At 49.1% G+C, this 22,374-nt stretch overlaps 1 protein-coding gene across 5 annotated transcripts in view; it reads right to left on the bottom strand.

The window, feature by feature from the left end:
* Positions 1–14,679: 14,679 nt before the first annotated feature.
* Positions 14,680–22,374, bottom strand: part of LOC134948214 (uncharacterized) — a 128,688-nt gene continuing 120,993 nt past the window's right edge. For all 5 annotated transcript variants that reach the window (XM_063936061.1, XM_063936064.1, XM_063936060.1 and 2 more), the window contains exons 13-17: positions 21,970–22,047; positions 18,742–18,975; positions 17,925–18,143; positions 17,239–17,316; positions 14,680–17,093 (exon numbers count right to left, since the gene is read on the bottom strand). In XM_063936061.1, the coding sequence (XP_063792131.1) occupies positions 16,933–17,093; positions 17,239–17,316; positions 17,925–18,143; positions 18,742–18,975; positions 21,970–22,047 (770 nt within the window). In that variant the 3' untranslated portion in view covers positions 14,680–16,932. The remainder of the gene's footprint in view (positions 17,094–17,238; positions 17,317–17,924; positions 18,144–18,741; positions 18,976–21,969; positions 22,048–22,374) is intronic.

The raw sequence follows: 22,374 nt of genomic DNA, 5'->3' as shown, positions 1-22,374 counted from the left end.
GCCAGAGTAATGTCACACTGCAAGCACTGGGTGCCTGCCTAATATAACAGTGACATTACTGGGGTGTCAGGGTAATATCACACTGCAAGCACTGGGTGCCTGCCTAATATAACAGTGACATTACTGGGGTGCCAGGGTAATATCACACTGCAAGCACTGCGTGCCTGCCTAATATAACAGTGACATTACTGGGGTGCCAGGGTAATATCACACTGCAAGCACTGGGTGCCTGCCTAATATAACAGTGACATTACTGGGGTGCCAGGATAATATCACACTGCAAGCACTGGGTGCCTGCCTAATATAACAGTGACATTACTGGGGTGCCAGGGTAATATCACACTGCAAGCACTGGGTGCCGGCCTAATATAACAGTGACATTACTGGGGTGCCAGGGTAATATCACACTGCAAGCACTGGGTGCCGGCCTAATATAACAGTGACATTACTGGGGTGTCAGGGTAATATCACACTGCAAGCACTGGGTGTCTGCCTAATATAACAGTGACATTACTGGGGTGTCAGGGTAATATCACACTGCAAGCACTGGGTGCCTGCCTAATATAACAGTGACATTACTGGGGTGCCAGGGTAATATCACACTGCAAGCACTGGGTGCCAGCCTAATATAACAGTGACAGTACTGGGGTGCCAGAGTAATGTCACACTGCAAGCACTGGGTGCCGGCCTAATATAACAGTGACAGTACTGGGGTGCCAGAGTAATGTCACACTGCAAGCACTGGGTGCCTGCCTAATATAACAGTGACATTACTGGGGAAGCGCCAGGGTAATATCACACTGCAAGCACTGGGTGCCGGCCTAATATAACAGTGACAGTACTGGGGTGCCAGAGTAATATCACACTGCAAGCACTGGGTGCCTTCCTAATATAACAGTGACATTACTGGGGTGCCAGGGTAATATCACACTGCAAGCACTGGGTGCCTTCCTAATATAACAGTGACATTACTGGGGTGCCAGGGTAACGTCACACTGCAAGCACTGGGTGCCTGCCTAATATAACAGTGACATTACTGGGGTGTCAGGGTAATGTAGTTGTTTAACTACAAACTAATAACTGCAGGTAAAGTACGCACTGGGTCGGGCGCCCAGCATCCTCTACAGACTAGGAGAAAAGGATTTACTGGTAGGTATTAAAATCCTATTTTCTCATATGTCCTAGAGGATGCTGGGGTCCACTTCCGTACCATGGGGTTATACCAAAGCTCCAGTATGGGCGGGAGAGTGCGGATGACCCTGCAGCATCGATTTACCAAACTGTAGGTCCTCATCGGCCAAGGTGTCAAACTTGTAAAACTTAGCAAACGTGTTTGTCCCTGAATAAGTAGCTGCTCGGCAAAGTTGTAATGCCGAGACCCCCCCGGGCAGCCACCCAGGACGAGACCACCTTTTTTAGTAGAATGGACAGTCACCGAATTCAGTACCGGCAATCCTGCCGTAGAATGAGCGTGCTGAATCGTACCTCTGATCCAGCGCGCAATAGTCTGCTTAGAAGCAGGACACCCAATCTTGTTGGGAGCATACAGGACAAACAGAGCCTCTGTTTTCCTTATCCGAATCGTTCTTGCGACATAGATTCTCAAAGCCCTGACCACATCAAGGGACTTTGAAGCAGCAATGGTGTCTGTAGCCACTGGCACCACAATAGTTTGGTTTATATGGAAAGATGAAACCACCTTTGGAAGAAATTGTTGAGTTTGTAACTCAGTCCTATCTTCATGGAAGATCAGGTAAGGGCTCTCGTGAGACAAGGCCCCTAACTCAGACACCCGCCTTGTGGATGCCAAGGCCAACAGCATGACCACTTTCCAAGTGAAAAATTTCAACTCCATCTCCTTGAGAGGTTCAAACCAATCCGATTGAAGGAATCGTAACACCACGTTAAGATCCCATGGTGCCACAGGAGGCACAAATGGAGGTTGGATGTGAACTTCTGGAAGGGAGGCCAATTGTTTCTGAAAGAAAACAAACAAAGCCAAAAGCTGGCCCTTGATTGAACCCAATCGTAGGTCTGCAGCCACACCCGCCTGGAGAAAAATGGAGAAAACGTCCTAACTGAAAACGCTTCCGTTGGAGCCTTCTTGGTTTCACACCAAGACACATTTTCTCCAAACACGGTGGTAATGTTGAGACGTTACTCCTTTCCTGGCCTGAATAAGAGTGGGAATGACTTCTTTGGGAATACCCTTTCGGGCTAGGATCCGGCGCTCAACAGCCATGCCGTCAAACGTAGGCACGGTAAGTCGTGATACACGCACGGCCCCTGCTGTAGCAGGTCCTCGCGAAGAGGAAGAGGCCGAGGATCTTCTATGATCAACTTCTTGAAGATCTGGATACCAAGCCCTCCTTGGCCAGTCTGGGACCATGAGGGTCGCTCGAACTCCTGTTCTCCTTATGATTTTGAGAACTTTTGGTATCCGTGCAAGTGGAGGGAAGACATATACCGACCGGAACACCCACTGGGTCACTAGTGCATCCACTGCTATTGCTTGAGAGTCTCTCGACCTGGAACAATATCTCTGAAGCTTTTTGTTGAGACGATATGCCATCATGTCTACTTGAGGAACTCCCCAAAGACCTGTCATCTCTGTGAAGACTTCTTGGTGGAGGCCCCATTCTCCTGGATGGAGACCGTGTCTGCTGAGGAAGTCTGCTTCCCAGTTGTCCCCTCCCGGAATGAAAATTGCCGACAGAGCTCTTGCATGTTTTTCTGCCCAGCGGAGGAACTTTGTCACCTCTGCCCTTGCCGCTCTGCTTTTCCTTCCGCCCTGACGGTTTATGTATGCGACTGCTGTTACATTGTCCAACTGGATCTGTACGGTTTGATCTTGAAGATGTACCGCTTGTAGAAGGCCTTTGTAAATTGCTCTCAACTCCAGAACGATTATGTGAAGACAAGTTTCTTGACTTGACCATCTTCCTTGGAAGCTCTCCCCCTGTGTGACTGCTCCCCAGCCTCGGAGACTTGCATCCGTGGTCACCAGGATCCAGTCTTGAATCCCGAACCTGCGTCCCTCTAGGAGGTGAGAACTGTGTAGCAGCCACAGGAGCTAAATTCTGGCTTTGGATGACAGGATTATCCTCTGATGCATGTGTAGATGGGATCCGGACCACTTGTCCAATAGGTCCCCCTGGAATATTTTGGCATGGAATCAGCCAAACTGTATGGCCTCGTAGGCCGCTACCATCTTTCCCAACAACCGAATGCATTGATGAATCGACACTCTTGTTGGTTTCAGAATTTGTTTGACCATTCTCTGGATTTCCAGAGCCTTTTCTACTGGAAGAAATACCCTCTGTACTTCTGTGTCCAGTATCATCCCGAGAAAGGACAATCTTGTCGTCGGTTCCAATTGTGACTTTGGAAAATTTATGATCCAACCGTGACGTTGGAGTATTGTCAGGGAGAGTGCAATGTTCTGCATCAACTTTTCCCTGGACCTCGCTTTTATCAGGAGATCGTCCAGATAAGGAATTATATTGACTCCTTGCAGTCGAAGGAGGACCTTCGTCTCCGCCATTACTTTGGTGAATACCCTCGGTGCCGTGGAGAGTCCGAACGGCAACGTCTGAAACTGGTAATGACAATCCTGTATCGCAAATCTCAGATAAGCTTGATGCGGAGGATAAATGGGAACATGCAAGTAAGCATCTTTTATGTCTACTGACACCATGAAGTCCCCTTCCTCCAGACTGGAAATCACTGCCCTCAGAGATTCCATCTTAAACTTGAACCTTTGCAGGTAGAGATTCAGATATTTCAGGTTTAGAAATGGTCTGACCGAGCCGTCCGGCTTCGGAACTACAAATAGCCTTGAATAAAAACCTTTCTTCTTGTTGAGACAAGTGAACCAGGACAATGACTTGATCCTGACACAATCACTGTATTGCTGCTGTTACCACTTACCTATTTGGGACAGAAGCTGGTAAGGTCGATTCGAAAATACGGCCTGGGGAAATGTCATGAAACTCCAGTTTATACCCGTGGGATTTTTTTTGTGCGGCCCACGTGTCTAGGCCAGATTGAACCCAGAACTGACTAAATAGTTTCAGACGTGCCCCCACCAGAGCGGACTCCCGCAAGGGAGCCCCAGCGTCATGCTGAAGATTTGGCATAAGCAAAGGTTGATTTCTGCTCCTGTGAGACACTGTGGACTTTATTTCCTTTTCCCCTACCTTTACTCACAAAGAAAGGGGGGCCTGTACCCTTTTTTTTTTTTGGGTCGAAAAGACGGCATCTGAGAGTGATGTGTCTTTTACGCCGGCGCAGGAGCATTAGGCAAGAATGACGACTCTACCTGCGCTAGCCACAGAACTAAAGCATCCAGCCCATCTCCAAATAAGGCCTCACCTTTATACGGGAGAGCCTCCATATTCCTTTTGGAGTCTGCGTCAGCATTCCATTGGCTAATCCACAACGCCCTCCGTGCTGAGATTGCCATGGTAGCGTTTCTTGATCCCAAGAGACCAATATCTTTCTTGGTTTCTAGCATGTACGCAGCAGCGTCTGTGATATGACCTAACGTTAAGAGTATCTCGTCTCCATCTATTGTGTCAATGTCTAAAGACAAGTTTTCTGACCACTTTTCAATAGCACTACTCACCCACGCACAGACAATGGTAGGGCTGAGTAGTGTCCCATTGGCCACATCAATAGATCACCTCATTCAATTGCGGTCTGTCGGCTCCTTAAGTGAAGCCATTCCAGGCGCAGGGAGAAACACCTTTTTTTTTTTATGACAGGGCCCTGTCTAAAATGTGGGGTGACTCCCACCTTTTGGAAAAAGGTAAGCTGCCTGAATTCCTTTTGGGAATCTGAAATTTCTTTTCAGGTTAAATCAGACTCCTCCAAGAAACTGTTCAACTCATGAGGTGGAGGGAAAAATAAGATTTTACTCACCGGTAAATCTATTTCTCGTAGTCCGTAGTGGATGCTGGGGACTCCGTAAGGATCATGGGGAATAGACGGCTCCGCAGGAGACTGGGCACATCTAAAGAAAGCTTTAGGACTATCTGGTGTGCACTGGCTCCTCCCCCTATGACCCTCCTCCAAGCCTCAGTTAGGACACTGTGCCCGGAAGAGCTGACACAATAAGGAAGGATTTTGAATCCCGGGTAAGACTCATACCAGCCACACCAATCACACCATATAACTCGTGATAGGAACCCCGGTTAACAGTATGATAACAATGGAAGCTCTGAATAGATGGTTCGCAATAACAACCCGATTTGTGTAACAATAACTATTTACAAGTATTGCAGACAATCCGCACTAGGGATGGGCGCCCAGCATCCACTACGGACTACGAGAAATAGATTTACCGGTGAGTAAAATCTTATTTTCTCCGACGTCCTAGTGGATGCTGGGGACTCCGTAAGGACCATGGGGATTATACCAAAGCTCCCAAACGGGCGGGCGAGTGCGGATGACTCTGCAGCACCGAATGAGAGAACTCAAGGTCCTTCTCAGCCAGGGTATCAAATTTGTAGAATTTTGCAACGTGTTTGCCCCTGACCAAGTAGCAGCTCGGCCAAGTTGTAAAGCCGAGACCCCTCGGGCAGCCGCCCAAGATGAGCCCCCTTCCATGTGGAATGGGCTTTTACAGATTTAGGCTGCGGTAGTCCCACCGCAGAATGCGCAAGCTGAATAGTGCTACAAATCCAGCGCGCTATAGTCTGCTTAGAAGCAGGAGCACCCAGCATGTTGGGTGCATCTAGGATAAACAGCGAGTCAGTTTTCCTGACTCCAGCCGTCCTGGAAATATAATTTTTCAGGGCCCTGACTACGTCCAGTAACTTGGAATCCTCCAGGTCCCTAGTAGCCGCAGGCACCACAATAGGTTGGTACAAGTGAAAACCTGATACCACCTTCGGGAGAAAGTGAGGATGAGTCCTCAACTCTGCCCTATCCATATGGAAAGTCAGGTAAGGGCTTTTTTTATGACAAAGCCGCCAATTCTGACACATGCCTGGCCGAAGCCAGAGCCAACACATGACCACTTTTCATGTGAGATATTTCAAATCCACGGTTTTAAGTGGCTCAAACCAATGTGATTCCAGGAACTTCAAAACCACATTGAGATCCCAAGGTGCCACTGGGGCACAAAAAAGGAGCTGAATATGCAGCACTCCCTTACAACGTCTGAACTTCAGGCTGACATCCTTCCTGGCTTTGATCAGGATAAGAATGACTTCCTCCGGAATGCCTTTTTCACTCAGGATCCGGTGTTCAACCGCCATGCCGTCAATGCAGCCGCGGTAAGTCTTTGAACAGACAGGGCCCCTGCTGCAGCAGATCCTGTCTGAGTGGCAGAGGCCATGGGTCCTCTGAGATCAACTCCTGAAGTTCCAGGTACCAAGCCCTTCTTAGCCAATCCGGAACAATGAGTATAGTTCTTACTCCTCTTTTCCTTATTATCCTCAGTACCTTGGGTATGAGAGGGAGAGGAGGGAACACATAAACCGACTGGTACACCCACGGTGTCACTAGAGCGTCCACAGCGATTGCCTGAGGTTCCCTTGACCTGGCGCAATATCTTTTTTATTGAGGCGGGACGCCCTCATGTCCACCTGTGGTCTTTCCCAACGGTTTACCAGCATTTGGAAGACTTCTGGATGAAGTCCCTATTCTCCCGGGTGGAGTCTGCTGCGGAAGTCTGCTTCCCAGTTGTCCACTCCCGGAATGAACACTGCTGCCAGTGCTACCACATGATTTTCCGCCCAACGGGGAATCCTTGTGGCTTCTGCCATCGCCCTCCTGCTTCTTGTGCCGCCCTGCCTGTTTACATGGGCGAGCGCCGTGATGTTGTCTGATTGGATCAGTACGGCTGGTGAAGCAGGGGCCTTGTTTTGCTTAGGGCCTTGTAAATGGCTCTTATCTCCAGAAAATTTAAGTTAAGTGAAAACTCCTGTTTGGACCATAGTCCTTGGGATTTTATTCCCTGTGTGACTGCACCCCAGCCCCGAAGGCTGGCATCCGTGGTCCCCAGGACCCAGTCCTGTATTCCGAATCTGCGGCCCTCTAGTAGATGAACCCTCTGCAGCCACCACCGCAGCGACACCCTGGTTCTTGCCGACCGGGTTATCCGCTGCTGTATCTGGAGATGGGACCCGGACCATTTGTCCAACAGGTCCCACTGGAAAATCCTTGCGTGGAACTTTCCGAATGGAATTGCTTCGTACGAAGCTACCATTTTTCCCAGGACTCGTGTGCATTGATGTACCGACACCTGTCCCGGTCTTAGGAGGTTTCTGACTAGAGATGACAACTCCTCTGCTTTTTCCATTGGAAGAAACACTTTTTTCTGGTCTGTTTCCAGAATCATTCCCAGGAACAGAAGACGTGTCGTCGGGACCAGCTGTGACTTTGGAATTGAGAATCCAGTCCTGCTGTTGCAGTACTTCCCGAGAAAGTGCTACCCCCTTACCAACTGTTCCTTGGACCTCGCCTTTATCAGGAGATCGTCCAAATACGGGATAATTAAAACTCCCTTCTTGCGAAGGAGTATCATCATTTCGGTCATTACCCATGGTAAAAGACCCTCGGTGCCGTGGATAATCCAAACGGCAGCGTCTGGAACTGATAGTGACAGTCCGGTACCACAATCTTGAGGTACTCCTGGTGAGGAGGGTAAATGGGGACATGCAGGTAAGTATCCTTGATGTCCAGAGAGACCCTGTAATCCCCCTCGTCCAGGATCGCAATAATCGCCCTGAGCGATTCCATCTTGAACTTGAATCTTTTGTTATATGTGTTCAAGGATTTTAAATTTAAGATGGGTCTCACCGAACCGTCCGGTTTCGGTACCACAAACATTGTGGAAAAGTAACCCTTTTCCTGTAGAAGGAGGGGTACCTTGATAATCACTTGCTGTGAATACAGTTTTTTGGATAGCCACCAACACTGCCTCCCTGCCAGAGGGAGTTGCCGGTAAGGCAGATTTTAGGAAACGGCGGGGGGGGAGACGTCTCGAATTCCAGCCTGTACCTCTGAGATACTGTTTGAAGAACCCAGGGATCCACCTGTGAGAGAGCCCACTGTGCGCTGAAATTTCTGAGACGGGCCCCCACCGTACCCGGGTCCGCCTGAGCAGCCCCAGCGTCATGCTGTGGACTTACCGGACGCAGGGGAGGACTTCTGCTCCCGGGAACTAGCTGTGTGCTGCAGCTTTTTCCCTCTACCTTTTCCTCTTGGCAGAAAAGATGAGCCTCTAGCCCTCTACTTTTCTGGGGCCGAAGGGACTGTACCTGATAATACAGTGCTTACTTTTGCTGTGGGGTAGCTTGTGGCAAAAGTTTTGATTTCCCAGCCGTAGCTGTGGAAACGAGGTCTGAAAAACCATCCCCAAACAGTTCCACCCCCTTCTAGGGCAAACTTCCATGTGCCGTTTTGAATCGGCATCGCCCGACCATTGCAGAGTCCATAACCCCCGTCTGGCGGCAATGGTTTTACATATCGCTTATTAGTGATGCCAGTCGGCAAATATCCCTCTGTGCATCACGCATGTATAAGACAGCGTCTTTTATATGCTCTATTTTCAGCAAAATATTGTCCCTATCTATAGTATGAATATTATCCGACAGGGAATCTGACCACGCAGCTGCCACACTGCACATCCATGCCGAGGCAATAGCAGGTCTCAATATAATGCCCGTGTGTGTGTATATAGCTTTAAGGGTAGTTTTCTGCTTTCTATCAGCAGGTCCTTCAGGGCGGCCGTATCCGTGACGGTAGTGCCACCTTTTTTAATAAGCGTGTAACCGCTTTATCTACCCTAGGGGTTATTTCCCAACGTGACCTATCCTCTGGCGGAAAAGGGTACGCTGCTTAGAAATTATCAATTTCTTATCGGGGAAGTCCACGCTTCCTCACACACCTCATATCAATTCCTTAGATGCAGGAAAACTACTGGTAGTTTTCTGTCACCAAACATAATACCCTTTTTTGTGGTATCTGGGGTATTATCAGAAATGTGTAATACATTTTTCATTGCCTCAATCATGTAACGGGTGGCCCTATTGGAAGGTACACTAGTCTCATCGTCGTCGACACTGGAGTCGGTATCTGTGTCAACATCTGTGTCTGCCATCTGAGGTAGCGGGCGTTTTAGAGCCCCTGATGACATGAGACGCTTGGACAGGCACAAGCTGAGCAGCCGGCTGTCCTATGTTGTCAAACCTTTTATGTAAGGAGTTGACACTGTCACGTAATTCCTTCCATAAGTCCATCCACACCGGTGTCGACCCCGCAGGGGGTGACATCCCATTCACAGGCATTTGTTCCGCCTCCACATCATTATCCTCATCATACATGTCGACACAGCAGTACCGACACACAGCACACACACAGGAAATGCTCTGACAGGGGACAGGACCCCACAAAGCCCTTTGGGGAGACAGAGGGAGAGTATGCCAGCACACACCAGAGCGCTATATATCACAGGGATATCACCTATAGAGAGTGTTTTCCCTTATAGCTGCATAATATATATATACTGCGCCTAATTTGTGCCCCCCCTCTCTTTTTAACCCTTTTCTGTAGTGCAGGACTGCAGGGGAGAGCCAGGGAGCGATCCCTCCAGCAGAGCTGTGAGGGAAAATGGCGCCAGTGTGCTGAGGGAGATGGCTCCGCCCCTTTTTCGGCGGTCTCTCTCTCGCTATTGTAAAAGTTCTGGCAGGGGTTAATAAACACCTATATAGCCCCTGGGGCTATATATGGCGTCAGTTCGCCAGCCAAGGTGTTAATATTGCTGCTCAGGGCGCCCCCCCCCCCAGCGCCCTGCACCCATCAGTGACCGCAGTGTGTGGTGTGCATGAGGAGCAATGGCGCACAGCTGCAGTGCTGTGCGCTACCTTGGAGAAGACAGAAGTCTTCAGCCACCGATTTTCCGGACCACCTTCTTGCTTCTGGCTCTGTAAGGGGGACGGCGGCGCGGCTCCGGACGACGAGGTCGGGTCCTGTGTTCGATCCCTCTGGAGCTAATGGTGTCCAGTAGCCTAAGAAGCCCAAGCTACCACCACTTAGGTAGGTTCGCTTCTTCTCCCCTTAGTCCCTCGGTGCAGTGAGCCTGTTGCCAGCAGGTCTCACTGAAAATAAAAAACCTAACATATACTTTCTTCCTAGGAGCTCAGGAGAGCCCCTAGTGTGCATCCAGCTCAGCCGGGCACAGAAATCTAACTGAGGCTTGGAGGAGGGTCATAGGGGGAGGAGCCAGTGCACACCAGATAGTCCTAAAGCTTTCTTTAGATGTGCCCAGTCTCCTGCGGAGCCGTCTATTCCCCATGGTCCTTACGGAGTCCCCAGCATCCACTAGTACGTCAGAGAAATTACATTACTTCTTTACTAAAGTAAACCCTCTCCTTGTGGTAAAAGAGGGGGCTTCGTAACTTCTAACACCTCCTTTATAGCTAAAACATGTTTTGAATGCTTTTCGCTAACTTAGGACCTATTCCCCTGGAATCACTAGTGTCGACACAGGAATCAGAGTCCGTGTCGGTATCAGTTTGTACTACTTGTGCAAATTTGTATGTGACCCAGAGGGGTCTCCTGTGGATGAAAGGCAGAACTATTAAAAATCACATCTTCAACAGATTATTTTCAGTTTTCTGCATGAGATTCAGTCCAACCTCTTACTGATATGATTCACACTATCACATAACCTTTCACCCAGTCAGGCTCTTGGTGTCATATTACAACTGTGTCCATAACATTGCTCCCACAGAGTTCCTTGCCACAGACATGTCACACACGTGCACAATCACACCACAGACACTCCGGGCCTATAGGGGACAGACCCACAGTAAAATCTGTCAGAGGGACACAGAAATTAATTGCCAGTCCACAACTCAGCGCTTCCCTGTGTCGTGTACTTTGTACACAGAGACTTTCCGCTCTCTCTCTCTCTCTCTATATATATATATATAGTAGAAGAATGGAAGAATGGTAGAAGAATGGTACGGCACTCCTGACGTCTTAAATAATTCAGTCTTAAACCAGCATGAAGATAGGCACCGTTTCAGTGCTTTTATTGTAGCACTTTCGTCAGGTCAGCACAGACGAAAGTGCTACAATAAAAGCACTGAAACGTTGTCTATCTTCATGCTGGTTTAAGACTGAATTATTTAAGACGTCTGGAGTGCCGTACCATTCTTCTACTGTTGCTGTCACTTCCTCGTGCAGGCACCCGGCGCACAAACATTATTGAAGGGAGAGCCGGACCTTCTACTGTATGTATCTCCTATATAATAGCCCTATTCTGTGACTTTGTGACTCATTTGCTAACGCTGGGCGGAGTCACAACACTGGGCGGAGTTAGTCAAATGAGTCACAGATCTGGCCAAATCTACAGGAGACCAGGAGCAGAAGCAGATCGTATGGGCATGGCACAAGCAGGGTGCATACCTCCCAGCTTTCTTCAGGAGCTTTCTTCAGGCAGGAGGGACACACACACACACACACACACACTCTCGGCGAAAAGGGGGCGTGGCTTCACGGGAGGGTCCCGTTTTCGTCAGTGAGGGGGCATGCCCAGCGCTCTGTGAGCTGCTGGCATGACCCCAGGGGCTGATTACGAGTCCGTGGGGCCCAGGGCACTTGATACAGTGGAGCCCTATATCATTGCTGTGCCTGCTGTGGGGTTGGGGCGTGGCCTAATCGCGGGTCGCGAGGCCACGCCCCCTTATGCAAATTCCAGGATTTGTTTTTATTTTTTATGGAATTTTGGCCCCTCAGCTAGGGGTAAATCCAGAGGGGGTGGTCGCTCCCCCCTACACACCCGCACAGGCAGAAGAAAGCAGGGAGACTGCTGCCTCCCTGCAACACCACAGACCTGCCAACACGCAGCAGCGTGTGCTGACTGTAGCACAATGCTGCCGCTGTTGCTGGCAGGACGGGGGAGCTTCTGAGCTGGGACAGAGCTACTCCAGCCGGGGAGCCCCCCTAAAACTGTGGGGTTAACGGTACGTACCCCCTGCCCCCCCCTCTTAATCTGGCTCTGCTGCTGGAACCATCCATTAATCCGTACCCCCTGATGCCCCCTCTCCCTCTGTCTCCACTATTCACTGCTGCTCTGCTAAGCAGAACAGCGAGTACAGGAGCTTTCCAACTGCCCCCCCCCCCATCTCCCCCACCACTGCGGGACACTGCGACCTGCGGGTGGGACAGCGAGACAGACCCCCAAAAATGGGACTGTCCCACAAAAATCGGGACAATTGGGGGGTATGGGGGTGTGTGAGGGGGTATGCCATACAGACAGACGGGCACCGGCTCACTGTGTGCTTGACCCCCCACATCAGCATACTCATTAGGGTCTCTCTGGCGCGGAGGAGCATCACTTTCTGGCACACTCCACGCTTCTTAGCTGCAGTTTTGTGGGGCACCAGCCGCTGTGCAGGTTCCGTACTGCCTCTGTTATCTCCAGCCCCAGCAACCCCACCGCTAGCTGCAGCGCTGCCACCCGCAGTGAGGTGCGTCCAGCTCCTTCACACACTTTAGCCGGCGGGTAGCGCTGCAGAAGTCCGAGCTGCTTGCAGGCTCCGACCCACTCCTCCCTCCAGCCGCAGCGTCTCCTGGCAGCTTACCAGTCACTCCCAGTCTCCCCTTACCACAGAGCCCAGCAGCCGTGAGGTCCGCGCCACGTGCATGCTATGACCCCCTCCTCCCTCCAGCCGCAGCATCTCCTGGGGGCTAACCAGTCACTCCCAGTCTCCTCTTACCACAGTGCCCGGCAGCTGCGCGAGGTCTGCGGTGTGTGACTGAGGAGGGGGGGGAGGGATGCGGACGGGCAGAGGAAGCAGGACTCCAGCCTAAGAGAGTCAGCCATGCCAAGCCTCCACCAGCAGCAGATCCCAACAGATTGGAGTGGAACAGCAGCAGTGACTCCGGTAAGACATATCTGTCTGTCACCACTGTTTTGTCCCTAATACCAATCTCTCGCGTGCCCTGTGTTCTGTCATGTCCCTGTCACCCCTGGCATTGCCCTGCCACCCTTATCCTGGCCCTTTCACCCTTATACTGGCCCTGTCACCCCTGTCCTGGCCCTGCCGCCCCTACCCTGGCCCTGTCACCCCTATCCTTTTTGGCAGGTACAGTACCCGCAGCGCCTCCAGACCTCTCCCCAATGCACCACACCTCCGCACCTTCCCCTCCACCCCTCCCCCACACGCTGTGCCTCCAGACCCCCTTCACCACCCACAGCACCTCCAGGCCTCCTCCACCATCCACCCCCCTTATATGTCTCCCCCCACACCTGCAGCATCTGCAGACACCCTCCTCCATCCGCGGTCCCCCCCTCCCCCACCAATCGCACCCCCACACCTGCCCCTCCACCACCTGCAGCACCTTCCCCATCCGGGCCCCACCCCCACTTCCGCCGCCCCTCCACCCGCAGCATCTACAGACACCATCCGCAGTCCCCCCCGCACCCGCTACATTCTGTACATCGTGCCCTGCAGGTGCTGTTCACGGCGTCGCAAGGGGCTGCGCCTCCTTCACCATTGCACGCTCTTTCATTATGCAATATTTAACCACTAACAAAGGAATGCAGGTAATACTACATATAATACAAATATTGAACCCCAGAAAGGCATGCAAGGGTTAAGGGGGCGTAGCCCCTTGCGACGGTGTGAAGAGCGCCCGTAGGGCGCGATGAAGCACCTAGTATATATATATATATATATATATATAAATATATATATTGCCATAATATCACAATATACACTCCCCCCCCCCCCCCTTTGTACTCTGATACTAAACAGAAACTGAGAGGAGGATCAGCGTTTCTTCCCCTGCTTTTTGCTTGAAGAAAATGGCGCTGAGCAGTGTGCTCGCTGACTGAGGAGGAAGCCCCGCCCCACAATGGCGCGTTTCTCCTCAGCATTTATAAGGTGATTTTTTTATACTGGCGGGGGTAGGACTGTGCCTCAGCATCTTATGCCCCTTTATTTGCCAGTTTTACTAGGTTTCATGCTGCCCAGGGCGCCCCCTCCCGCGCCTGTGTATGTGTGGGTAGCATGGCACGCATCGTTCCCACCCGCTGCGCGGTACCTTTTAGCCATCACGATGTCTGAAGATTTCTTCTTACACTCCCCTGTCTTCTGACTTCTGGCTCTGTAAGGGGGGTGACGGCGTGATGTGGGAGTGAGCACATATCCGCAGCTAGCGTTCAGTTCTCTTCAGGAGCTAATGGTGTCCTGTCAGCCAGAAGCAGAGCCATGGAACTATTCAGGAAGTTGGTTCCTACTTCTGCCCCCTCAGTCCCACGAAGCAGGGAGACTGTTGCCAGCAGTTCTCCCAGAAAATAAAAAAACCTAACATAAAAGTCTTTTCAGAGAAACTCAGTAGAGCTCCCCTGGAGTGCATCCAGTCTGCCTGGGCACATTTTCTAAACTGAGGTCTGGAGAAGGGGCATAGAGGGAGGAGCCAGTTCACACCCTTGAAAAGTCTTAAAGTGCCCATGGCTCCTGCGGAACCGTCTATACCCCATGGTACTGAAGTGGACCCCAGCATCCTCTAGGGCATATGAGAAATATGTAAACGAATAAAGATTGCACCAATTTGTGTGGAAAATAGAAAGAAAGAATTTATGGGCGGCCGTTGGCGGAGTTACACAGATCGGCTCCAGTGTGCGACAAATAAACACCAAAACAAGTGGAACAATTTGTTTTTGTTTTTTTTAATAGATAACAAGGACATACGGCAGTGGCTAGGGAGAATGTAGCACATTCAGACTGCATTGACATTAGTGGTATGACCCAGAAACCTTCGTAACGTTGTCCAGAGAGTGGCATTAAAAAAATATCCCTACTCCAAGCTGCCCGACCACCTAGGAAAATATTTGACCAATGTACTCCCTACCCCATGTTCCCGTTTACGTGCAGGGGGGGTGAAAGGGATTCGGCACACCAGTGAGATATTTTCCAGGGCGCTCGTCCAGCTTTACCGTGTAAAAAAATATTTATGATCCATTCCCAATCACCGTAAGAGGCACAAGCTCTGACACTCACATGGTATAATGGCAGGGTAGTATCAGCAGCTGGGTTTAGGTACTTTAAAGCTCATTATTAAAATCCATTTTAAAGCGGTTTAGATAGAGCATCAAGTAGTGCAGCGTTCCGGCAATTAAGTACCTACATAGAACCTTCTATTTTAATCATTTGATCCTTGAGGGCTAAAAAAAATTTGGATCAGTGCCCAAATTTACCACAGACGTGTCCCCATATCAGACGAGAACACTCACCCCCCCCATTCGCCTCTCAGGCTGTGCAACCGGATCCGTTGTGGCTTTACTACTGCCCATTATTGTGGATGGCAATCACACGCACGGGATCTTACGGTTATTTATGGGGCATTTTTTCCCCGCACCATGGGGGACATTTAGCAGAACTTGGAGAGAGATAAAGTATCAACCAATCAACTTGATTGGCACTGACTGGCTTGCACTTTATCTCTCTCCAAGCTTTGATATACATCACCCTATGACTGATCGTGATCCTATCAGTTTTGATACAACCTGGAATCGCGGTCTTATGGATTCAGAAATGCTGCAGTATCTGGAGTGACTGCAAATGACTGCAGCATCGCAGTACAGTATGTGTGCGGACAGCTTTGGAGTATTAAAAACTAAACAAAAAAAAAACTTTGAAAAAAAAAGTTGCAAATGAAACCATAGTGCTTGAACATTAGTGGTCTAACACTGCGGGTTCTCGGATTTACCCTCAGCAAGCCACTCTTTCCAGATACATAGGAGTTTCTACCTTAAAACGGACCTGCTGTGTATGTAGCCATTTTGTGTGATGAACGGCCCCCTGTGTGACTGCAGCTTATCAATTGGCCAAGAACTAGAGAGAACTCCGAGACACAAAGTGGCTCGTGCCTCGGTGGTGTAACCACGACCCAGTAAATTGATCGGCTGTGCTTGCCCACCACACATATAAAAAACAAAATAAAGAATGAAGACATCACAAACAGCCATAAGACACACAGAGTATTAGGTAACAGAGCAGTGTTATGTAAACAACACTTTACCAGGGTGTTCCCTTGGAGAAACACCCCCTTTTAACTTGTACCCACGGTTTACCCCTCGCGGCGCTGCTGGATTAGAAGGCAGTTTTACAATCCACCAGGGCGGATGCAACTTCACAAGCGCAGCTATGGCTGTAAGGTATATGGACCATTGGGAGCAGATTTACTGCAGACAAACTATGTAACTATCCCTGCAGAGTGCAAAGAGACAACTAAGGGCCGTCGCTAACCATAACTCGCCATGTGGCCTAATTATCCTTCATTAGCATAGTAATACGAAAGCTGTGAGAGGATAGATAGTGCAAAATACACCCACTTCATGTCATATCGTCATCCCACAAAACTCCATCCACGTTTCCGGACATTTTTAGCAGTTCATTTCTATGGCAGATTCAATATATCCCCACACATCAGAGCAAGGTAACGTTATCCCAATGTAAATACCTCCTAATTATCCCAATTTTCTGACCCTAATAAGGGTGGGGCCTACTGAAAGAGGGCGTGTCAGACTGTGGGTGCGGACTGATGGATTGGAGTGGGAGGCATAAGTGTCGCTGTATGTTGCCTCTTTCTGTTTAAATCATGACTGAGTATAGATCCCGGCGATGACAGTATCACTTGGTAAGTGAATGGGACCGGGTAAGCCTTCATTTTTCCAAAAACGTCTAAGACTATATCCATTCTTTTTACTTTAGTATAAAACTGGATTCCCTTTTCCACGAAAGAAGCAACGTTTTTAAAATTTGCGGAGCTACACAGAGGTTGAGAAACCCAAATTGCCAGAATCCCTGAGCGCAGTAGTGACAGAGCACTGCCACTAGAGGGAGCTCTCGTTCAAATCAATCAATCAGGTTTTGGTGGACGGAGAGGACCAATCATTGTTCCCAATCACTTCTTCTTGGGCAGAACGTTGTCGTCAAAGTATCCTTTGTTGGCGATATTGCCGGCTGGGTCGTAGAAGCCGACGGCGATGTACATTCCTTTATTGTCCGTGCTCAGCCCGAACCCAACCTGGCTTGATCCTTTCCAGATCATCTGGGTGAAGTTACCTGGGGAATGACAGGAGGAGGCAGATGACGGAAATGACTTAGTACGTTTACTTGTTGTATTGCTTTGGCTTTTATACCTCTGCCTCAATCGGGCAGGGGAGGGGTGGAAAGGGGGAGGGGGGCATTGTGACAAGAGATCACTCACCTGCACCGCTCTGGAAACCAGGGCTATTGAAATTGTACTTTGTTATCTCATTGTACCAGGATTCAGCCACCTCCTTCCCTGCAATAAGAAACATTTATTCTTCAGGGAGCAGTTACCTCCTATATGCACTTACACACCCCGAAAGTAATATACATGAAGCTAAAATACGCTGTTCAGTGTCACCCTTGACAGTGCAGATCTATATTACCTTCCCATTCCAAATTACCGCTTCAACTGCTCTATAGGAAATGAGATCTAACGCAGGTTTAAAAAAACAAACCCTGAGACTGCAGTCATTTGAGCTGCTGTGACATCACTGGCCCCACCCCTTTGTACACATTCATCAATCCACACAATGCACTTCTGCCCAGCGCCACTGCAAACCACTTTTTCTGCTCTGTGGGAGGAGCTCCTCCCCCATTATTAATTAAAACTTTCAGTTTTCTCAAACCATAATGCTCTTTCAACCTCTTATTAGTGACAGTAAGGGGCTTTGCCTTAAAAATTCTAGATGATTAAAGGCTAACGCTGTTCCTCAACTCTATGGGGGGAATTCAAGTGTTTTGCGCGCCGGCATGAACCGTTATACAAGCCGCCTCCCAGCGTAACATTTCCCTTTTATACTTGGTAAAACAATTTGTGCAAAACTGTATGTTCAGAGATCTGTGGTGGGTTGTAGAACGTACCAGAAGGCAGGCTGGCGTCTGTGCCCCACCGGTACCAGAGGTTCTCCCCTCGTTCCGTATCGCTGTTCTGCAGAGCTCGGATCCCCACCAAGTGGTCAGCCCATTTCTGTGCCTCCTGCGACAGACCCGCGTTCAGCTGCAGCGCTCCGGATCCGTGCAGGCGGCGGTACTTGTTGTGTTCGCTCAGCAGCTCTTTGCGGAATGATTTCAGTTCTCTCTCTGGAAGTATCACAACCCCTGGTTACAGCACTATTCACCATACACCTTACAGAGACTGGTAGTATCAGGTATAAACAGACGGGAACCGCTCTGTATAACGAGACCCACCATAGACACATGTACAAGGCGTCACTGAGAGTCCACCCAGAGTGTGAACCAAGAAATGGACCTAGGGAATGCCCACAAAGCTAAACAGGTCTCAGAACAGTCCTTAGTGGCAGCGATGGACAAGTGCCAAGCGGTTTACTCCACGTGCCTTGTAGTGAGCACATATCGGCCTTCAGAGGTGGCATTACATATTGGACAACATGACGCTCCATTATGTGGAAGAGCAATTGCCCAGCGACATGTTTTGACAGATGTGTGTCCACCCTTCTGGAAATACCGGGACACCGATGTGAAAGTTGGCGAGCTCTAGGATATGGTAGCCAACAATCACATCTGTCTGCCCAACCATCCATGGGCAAACACAGGCTCAACGGTGTGGCGACGTTGGGTGTGGAACTTGTCAGGTTGGCAAGGGATCGAGGGTAGAGCGCTCTGCATCACCAGCATATACAATCGTCCCTGGCACCAAATACCCTGGGCAGACTCCTACCTGGAATATCAACAATGCCATTCGTAGCTGAGTCCTTCACAAAACCGTCTTCATCATCGTCGTCATCTGTCACCTTCGATCCCCGAGGGAGAACGTTGCGAGAGTAGAACCCGGGGTTGGTGACGTTGCCGCATGGGTTGTACTGGGCTACAACGATGTACATCCCTTTCCCGCTGGATGCCACGCCAACTCCGACCTCCTTGGATGCCTTCCATACCATCTGGGTGAAGTGACCTGCGGGACGAGGGGAGTAAGAAGGGTTATAATAATGAGCCGGTAACCGCTATTTATGAAGGAGCACAAACAATTCTACTGACAAAGACGCCCTTCCTTTCCCATCTTTCCAGACGGCTCCGCAAGTAAGATCTGCTCCTAGCACTGCGAGGAGGCAGAAGAGTCCCATCAATATCCTGCCTCAATACAAACATCCCCTCCTCCAGAAACCCTGCCGCGAGGGCCTGGTGAGGCTGCCTAATTCTGAGGGAGATGTCTCAAACCTTGGAGAGAGATAAAGTGGAGACGTTGCACAGAGCAACCAATAAGCTTGTAGCCATCATTTATCTACCACAGTCTATAAAATGACAGAAGAGGTTTGGGTGGTTTGGGCAACTTCTCCACTTTCTCTCCCTCCAAGGTTTAAAACATCTACAAAAAACACTACTTATGCAGCGCCTCACTGATATGAATAGGGTTAAATAAAAAAAAACAAAAGTTGAGAACTGCTGAGACACTGCGCTTGCCGTGACCAATATGTGAAGAATGGATAAACAGACTAAAACAACAACAATGGCTGCGCTGTGTGTCAGTAGTTGCGCATATAAAGAGAGCAAACGTGTAGTATGTAAATCTTATAATTTAATAATAAAAATACAAAATAAAAACTAACATTAAAAATAGTATCAGCACACCTATATCTGTCTCAGGTGATTATTGGCTAATGGCTAAAGAATGAGAAAAGTTCATATTCCACAGTCCTATTCCACAAAGGTATGATAAAGTCATACCTTTGATAAAGTCACGTGATCGTGATGAAACGCGTCAGGACCCCGCCTCTAAGCACACCTGGTCCAGGTGATACACTTCTGTGCAATCCATACCGGTCTCTCCTTCATCTCCATTGACTGGCTCATCACCCCAGCAGGCCGCTGCTTATCTCACCGCTGCGACTGGTGATAACCGTCGGGCAGCCTTTACCGCTGCAGGAGGCTGCCGTCCATCTCCTCGCTGTGCCGAGCGCTAATCATCAGGCAGCATCCAGATTCTCCCTCCGCTGTGCAGTACATTGGGCAAAGCAGGACTGTTTTAGCCGGGGACGCTCGGCTAATCCTTACCAGCCCATTGGGAGAGGTATTATATGCTTCCAACTATTTACCTGGTGACGTATACGAGATAACCATTTGGAATTGCACTACATTGAATTTTCACTTGAACTGTGGAATATGAACTTTTCTCATTCTTTAGCCAATAATCACCTGAGACAGATATAGGTGTGCTGATACTATTTTTAATGTTAGTTTTTATTTTGTATTTTTATTATTAAATTATAAGATTTACATACTACACGTTTGCTCTCTTTATATGCGCAACTACTGACACACAGCGCAGCCATTGTTGTTGTTTTTGAAACATCTACCCCTGTGGTATGATTTAGGATTCATATGAAAGTAGCCTATCACTAGAAAACTGTACCTCATGACTGTTAGCCAGGCCTCGTGAATATTAGCGTGAATATTAGTCAGGCTTCGTGAATATTAGTCAGGCCTCGTGAATATCAGCCAGGCCTCGTGAATATCAGCCAGGCCTCGTGAATATGCTTCGTGAATATCAGGCAGGCCTCGTGAATATCAGGCAGGCCTCGTGAATATCAGCCAGGCCTCGTGAATATCAGCCAGGCCTCATGAATATCAGCCAGGCCTCGTGAATATCAGCCAGGCCTCGTGAATATGCTTCGTGAATATCAGGCAGGCCTCGTGAATATCAGGCAGGCCTCGTGAATATGCTTCGTGAATATCAGGCAGGCCTCGTGAATATCAGGCAGGCCTCGTGAATATCAGGCAGGCCTCGTGAATATCAGCCAGGCCTCGTGAATATCAGCCAGGCCTTTTGAATATTAGTCAGGCCTCGTGAATATTAATCAGGCCTCGTGAATATCAGACAGGCCTCGTGAATATCAATCAGGCCTCGTGAATATCAGCCAGGCCTCGTGAATATCAATCAGGCCTCGTGAATATCAGCCAGGCCTCGTGAATATTAATCAGGCCTCGTGAATATCAGACAGGCCTCGTGAATATCAGCCAGGCCTCGTGAATATCAATCAGGCCTCGTGAAGATCAATCAGGCCTCGTGAAGATCAATCAGGCCTCGTGAAGATCAATCAGGCCTCGTGAATATGAGAAAGGTCTCATGAATATTAGTCAGGCCTCGTGAATATGAGAAAGGTCTCATGAATATTAGTCAGGCCTCGTGAATATGAGAAAGGTCTCATGAATATTAGTCAGGCCTCGTGAATATGAGAAAGGTCTCATGAATATTAGTCAGGCCTCGTGAATATGAGAAAGGTCTCATGAATATTAGTCAGGCCTCGTGAATATGAGAAAGGTCTCATGAATATTAGTCAGGCCTCGTGAATATGAGAAAGGTCTCATGAATATTAGTCAGGCCTCGTGAATATGAGAAAGGTCTCATGAATATTAGTCAGGCCTCGTGAATATGAGAAAGGTCTCATGAATATTAGTCAGGCCTCATGAACCGCATCGTGCTGTGTGAAGGATCACATCTGATCCCTCCCAGCATGCCCCGCGGCTGCCGTGTCCTTCTGCGCATGTGCAGACAGACTCCCGGGTCATAAACACAGAAGTCCAGGGACCGGAGCACATCGAAAAGGACAGCCCTTATCGGGAGAGCTGTCCTTTGCAATACTAATCGCATATGTCAGCGCATAAGCAATTAGTATCGATGCGATGTGTGGCGGGATGTACACCGTAAGGTTAGTAAATCCTACAGTGTCTTACATCCAGAACAACCAGGAAGTTACGTTTGTGTAAAAGAAAAGGGAAAAGTAGAGATGAAAATGAAAAGTAATAAGCAGTGCTGGTTTCTGCCAGCAGGTGGCAGCGTAGGACTATTTGGTCAGTGATGGCTAGTTCACACACACTCAGTATATACATGCCGTGTATCCTGCATACAGTCTTGTCCCTGTCTGTGGAGGTTACCTGGGGAAATGCATACCTGTGTCTGGCTGGTGTCCCGGCTTGGAGAAGTTGTAGTTCTTTTCTTCCTTGTACCAGCTGTCGGCCACTTCCTGTCCTGGGAAAATACAATAAAAGAAAACGTAAATTTCCCTTTAAATTGTTATAGCAGTAATACTAGGTGACTTGGGGGAGATTTATCAAAGCGTGGAGAGAGATAACGTCCCAGCCAATCAGCTCCTAGCTGCCATGTCACAGGCAGTTAGGAGCTGATTGGCTGGTACTTTGTCTGAGCAGGGCACATCATATACCAAAATGAAAGGCCTTGGCGCGTAGATTTTCGGAAAAATATTGGAGTTGTAATTGATTGCTTCTTTTTGGAGTTATGTGGCAAAACGTGCCCTTTACACTGCATCAACATTGTGCTCTGGAAAATGCAGCATAC

This window comes from Pseudophryne corroboree, chromosome 8 (genome assembly GCF_028390025.1).
Source record: "Pseudophryne corroboree isolate aPseCor3 chromosome 8, aPseCor3.hap2, whole genome shotgun sequence".
In the NCBI taxonomy this organism is placed as follows: domain Eukaryota; kingdom Metazoa; phylum Chordata; class Amphibia; order Anura; family Myobatrachidae; genus Pseudophryne; species Pseudophryne corroboree.
This window is presented reverse-complemented; position numbering and strand designations above follow the sequence as displayed.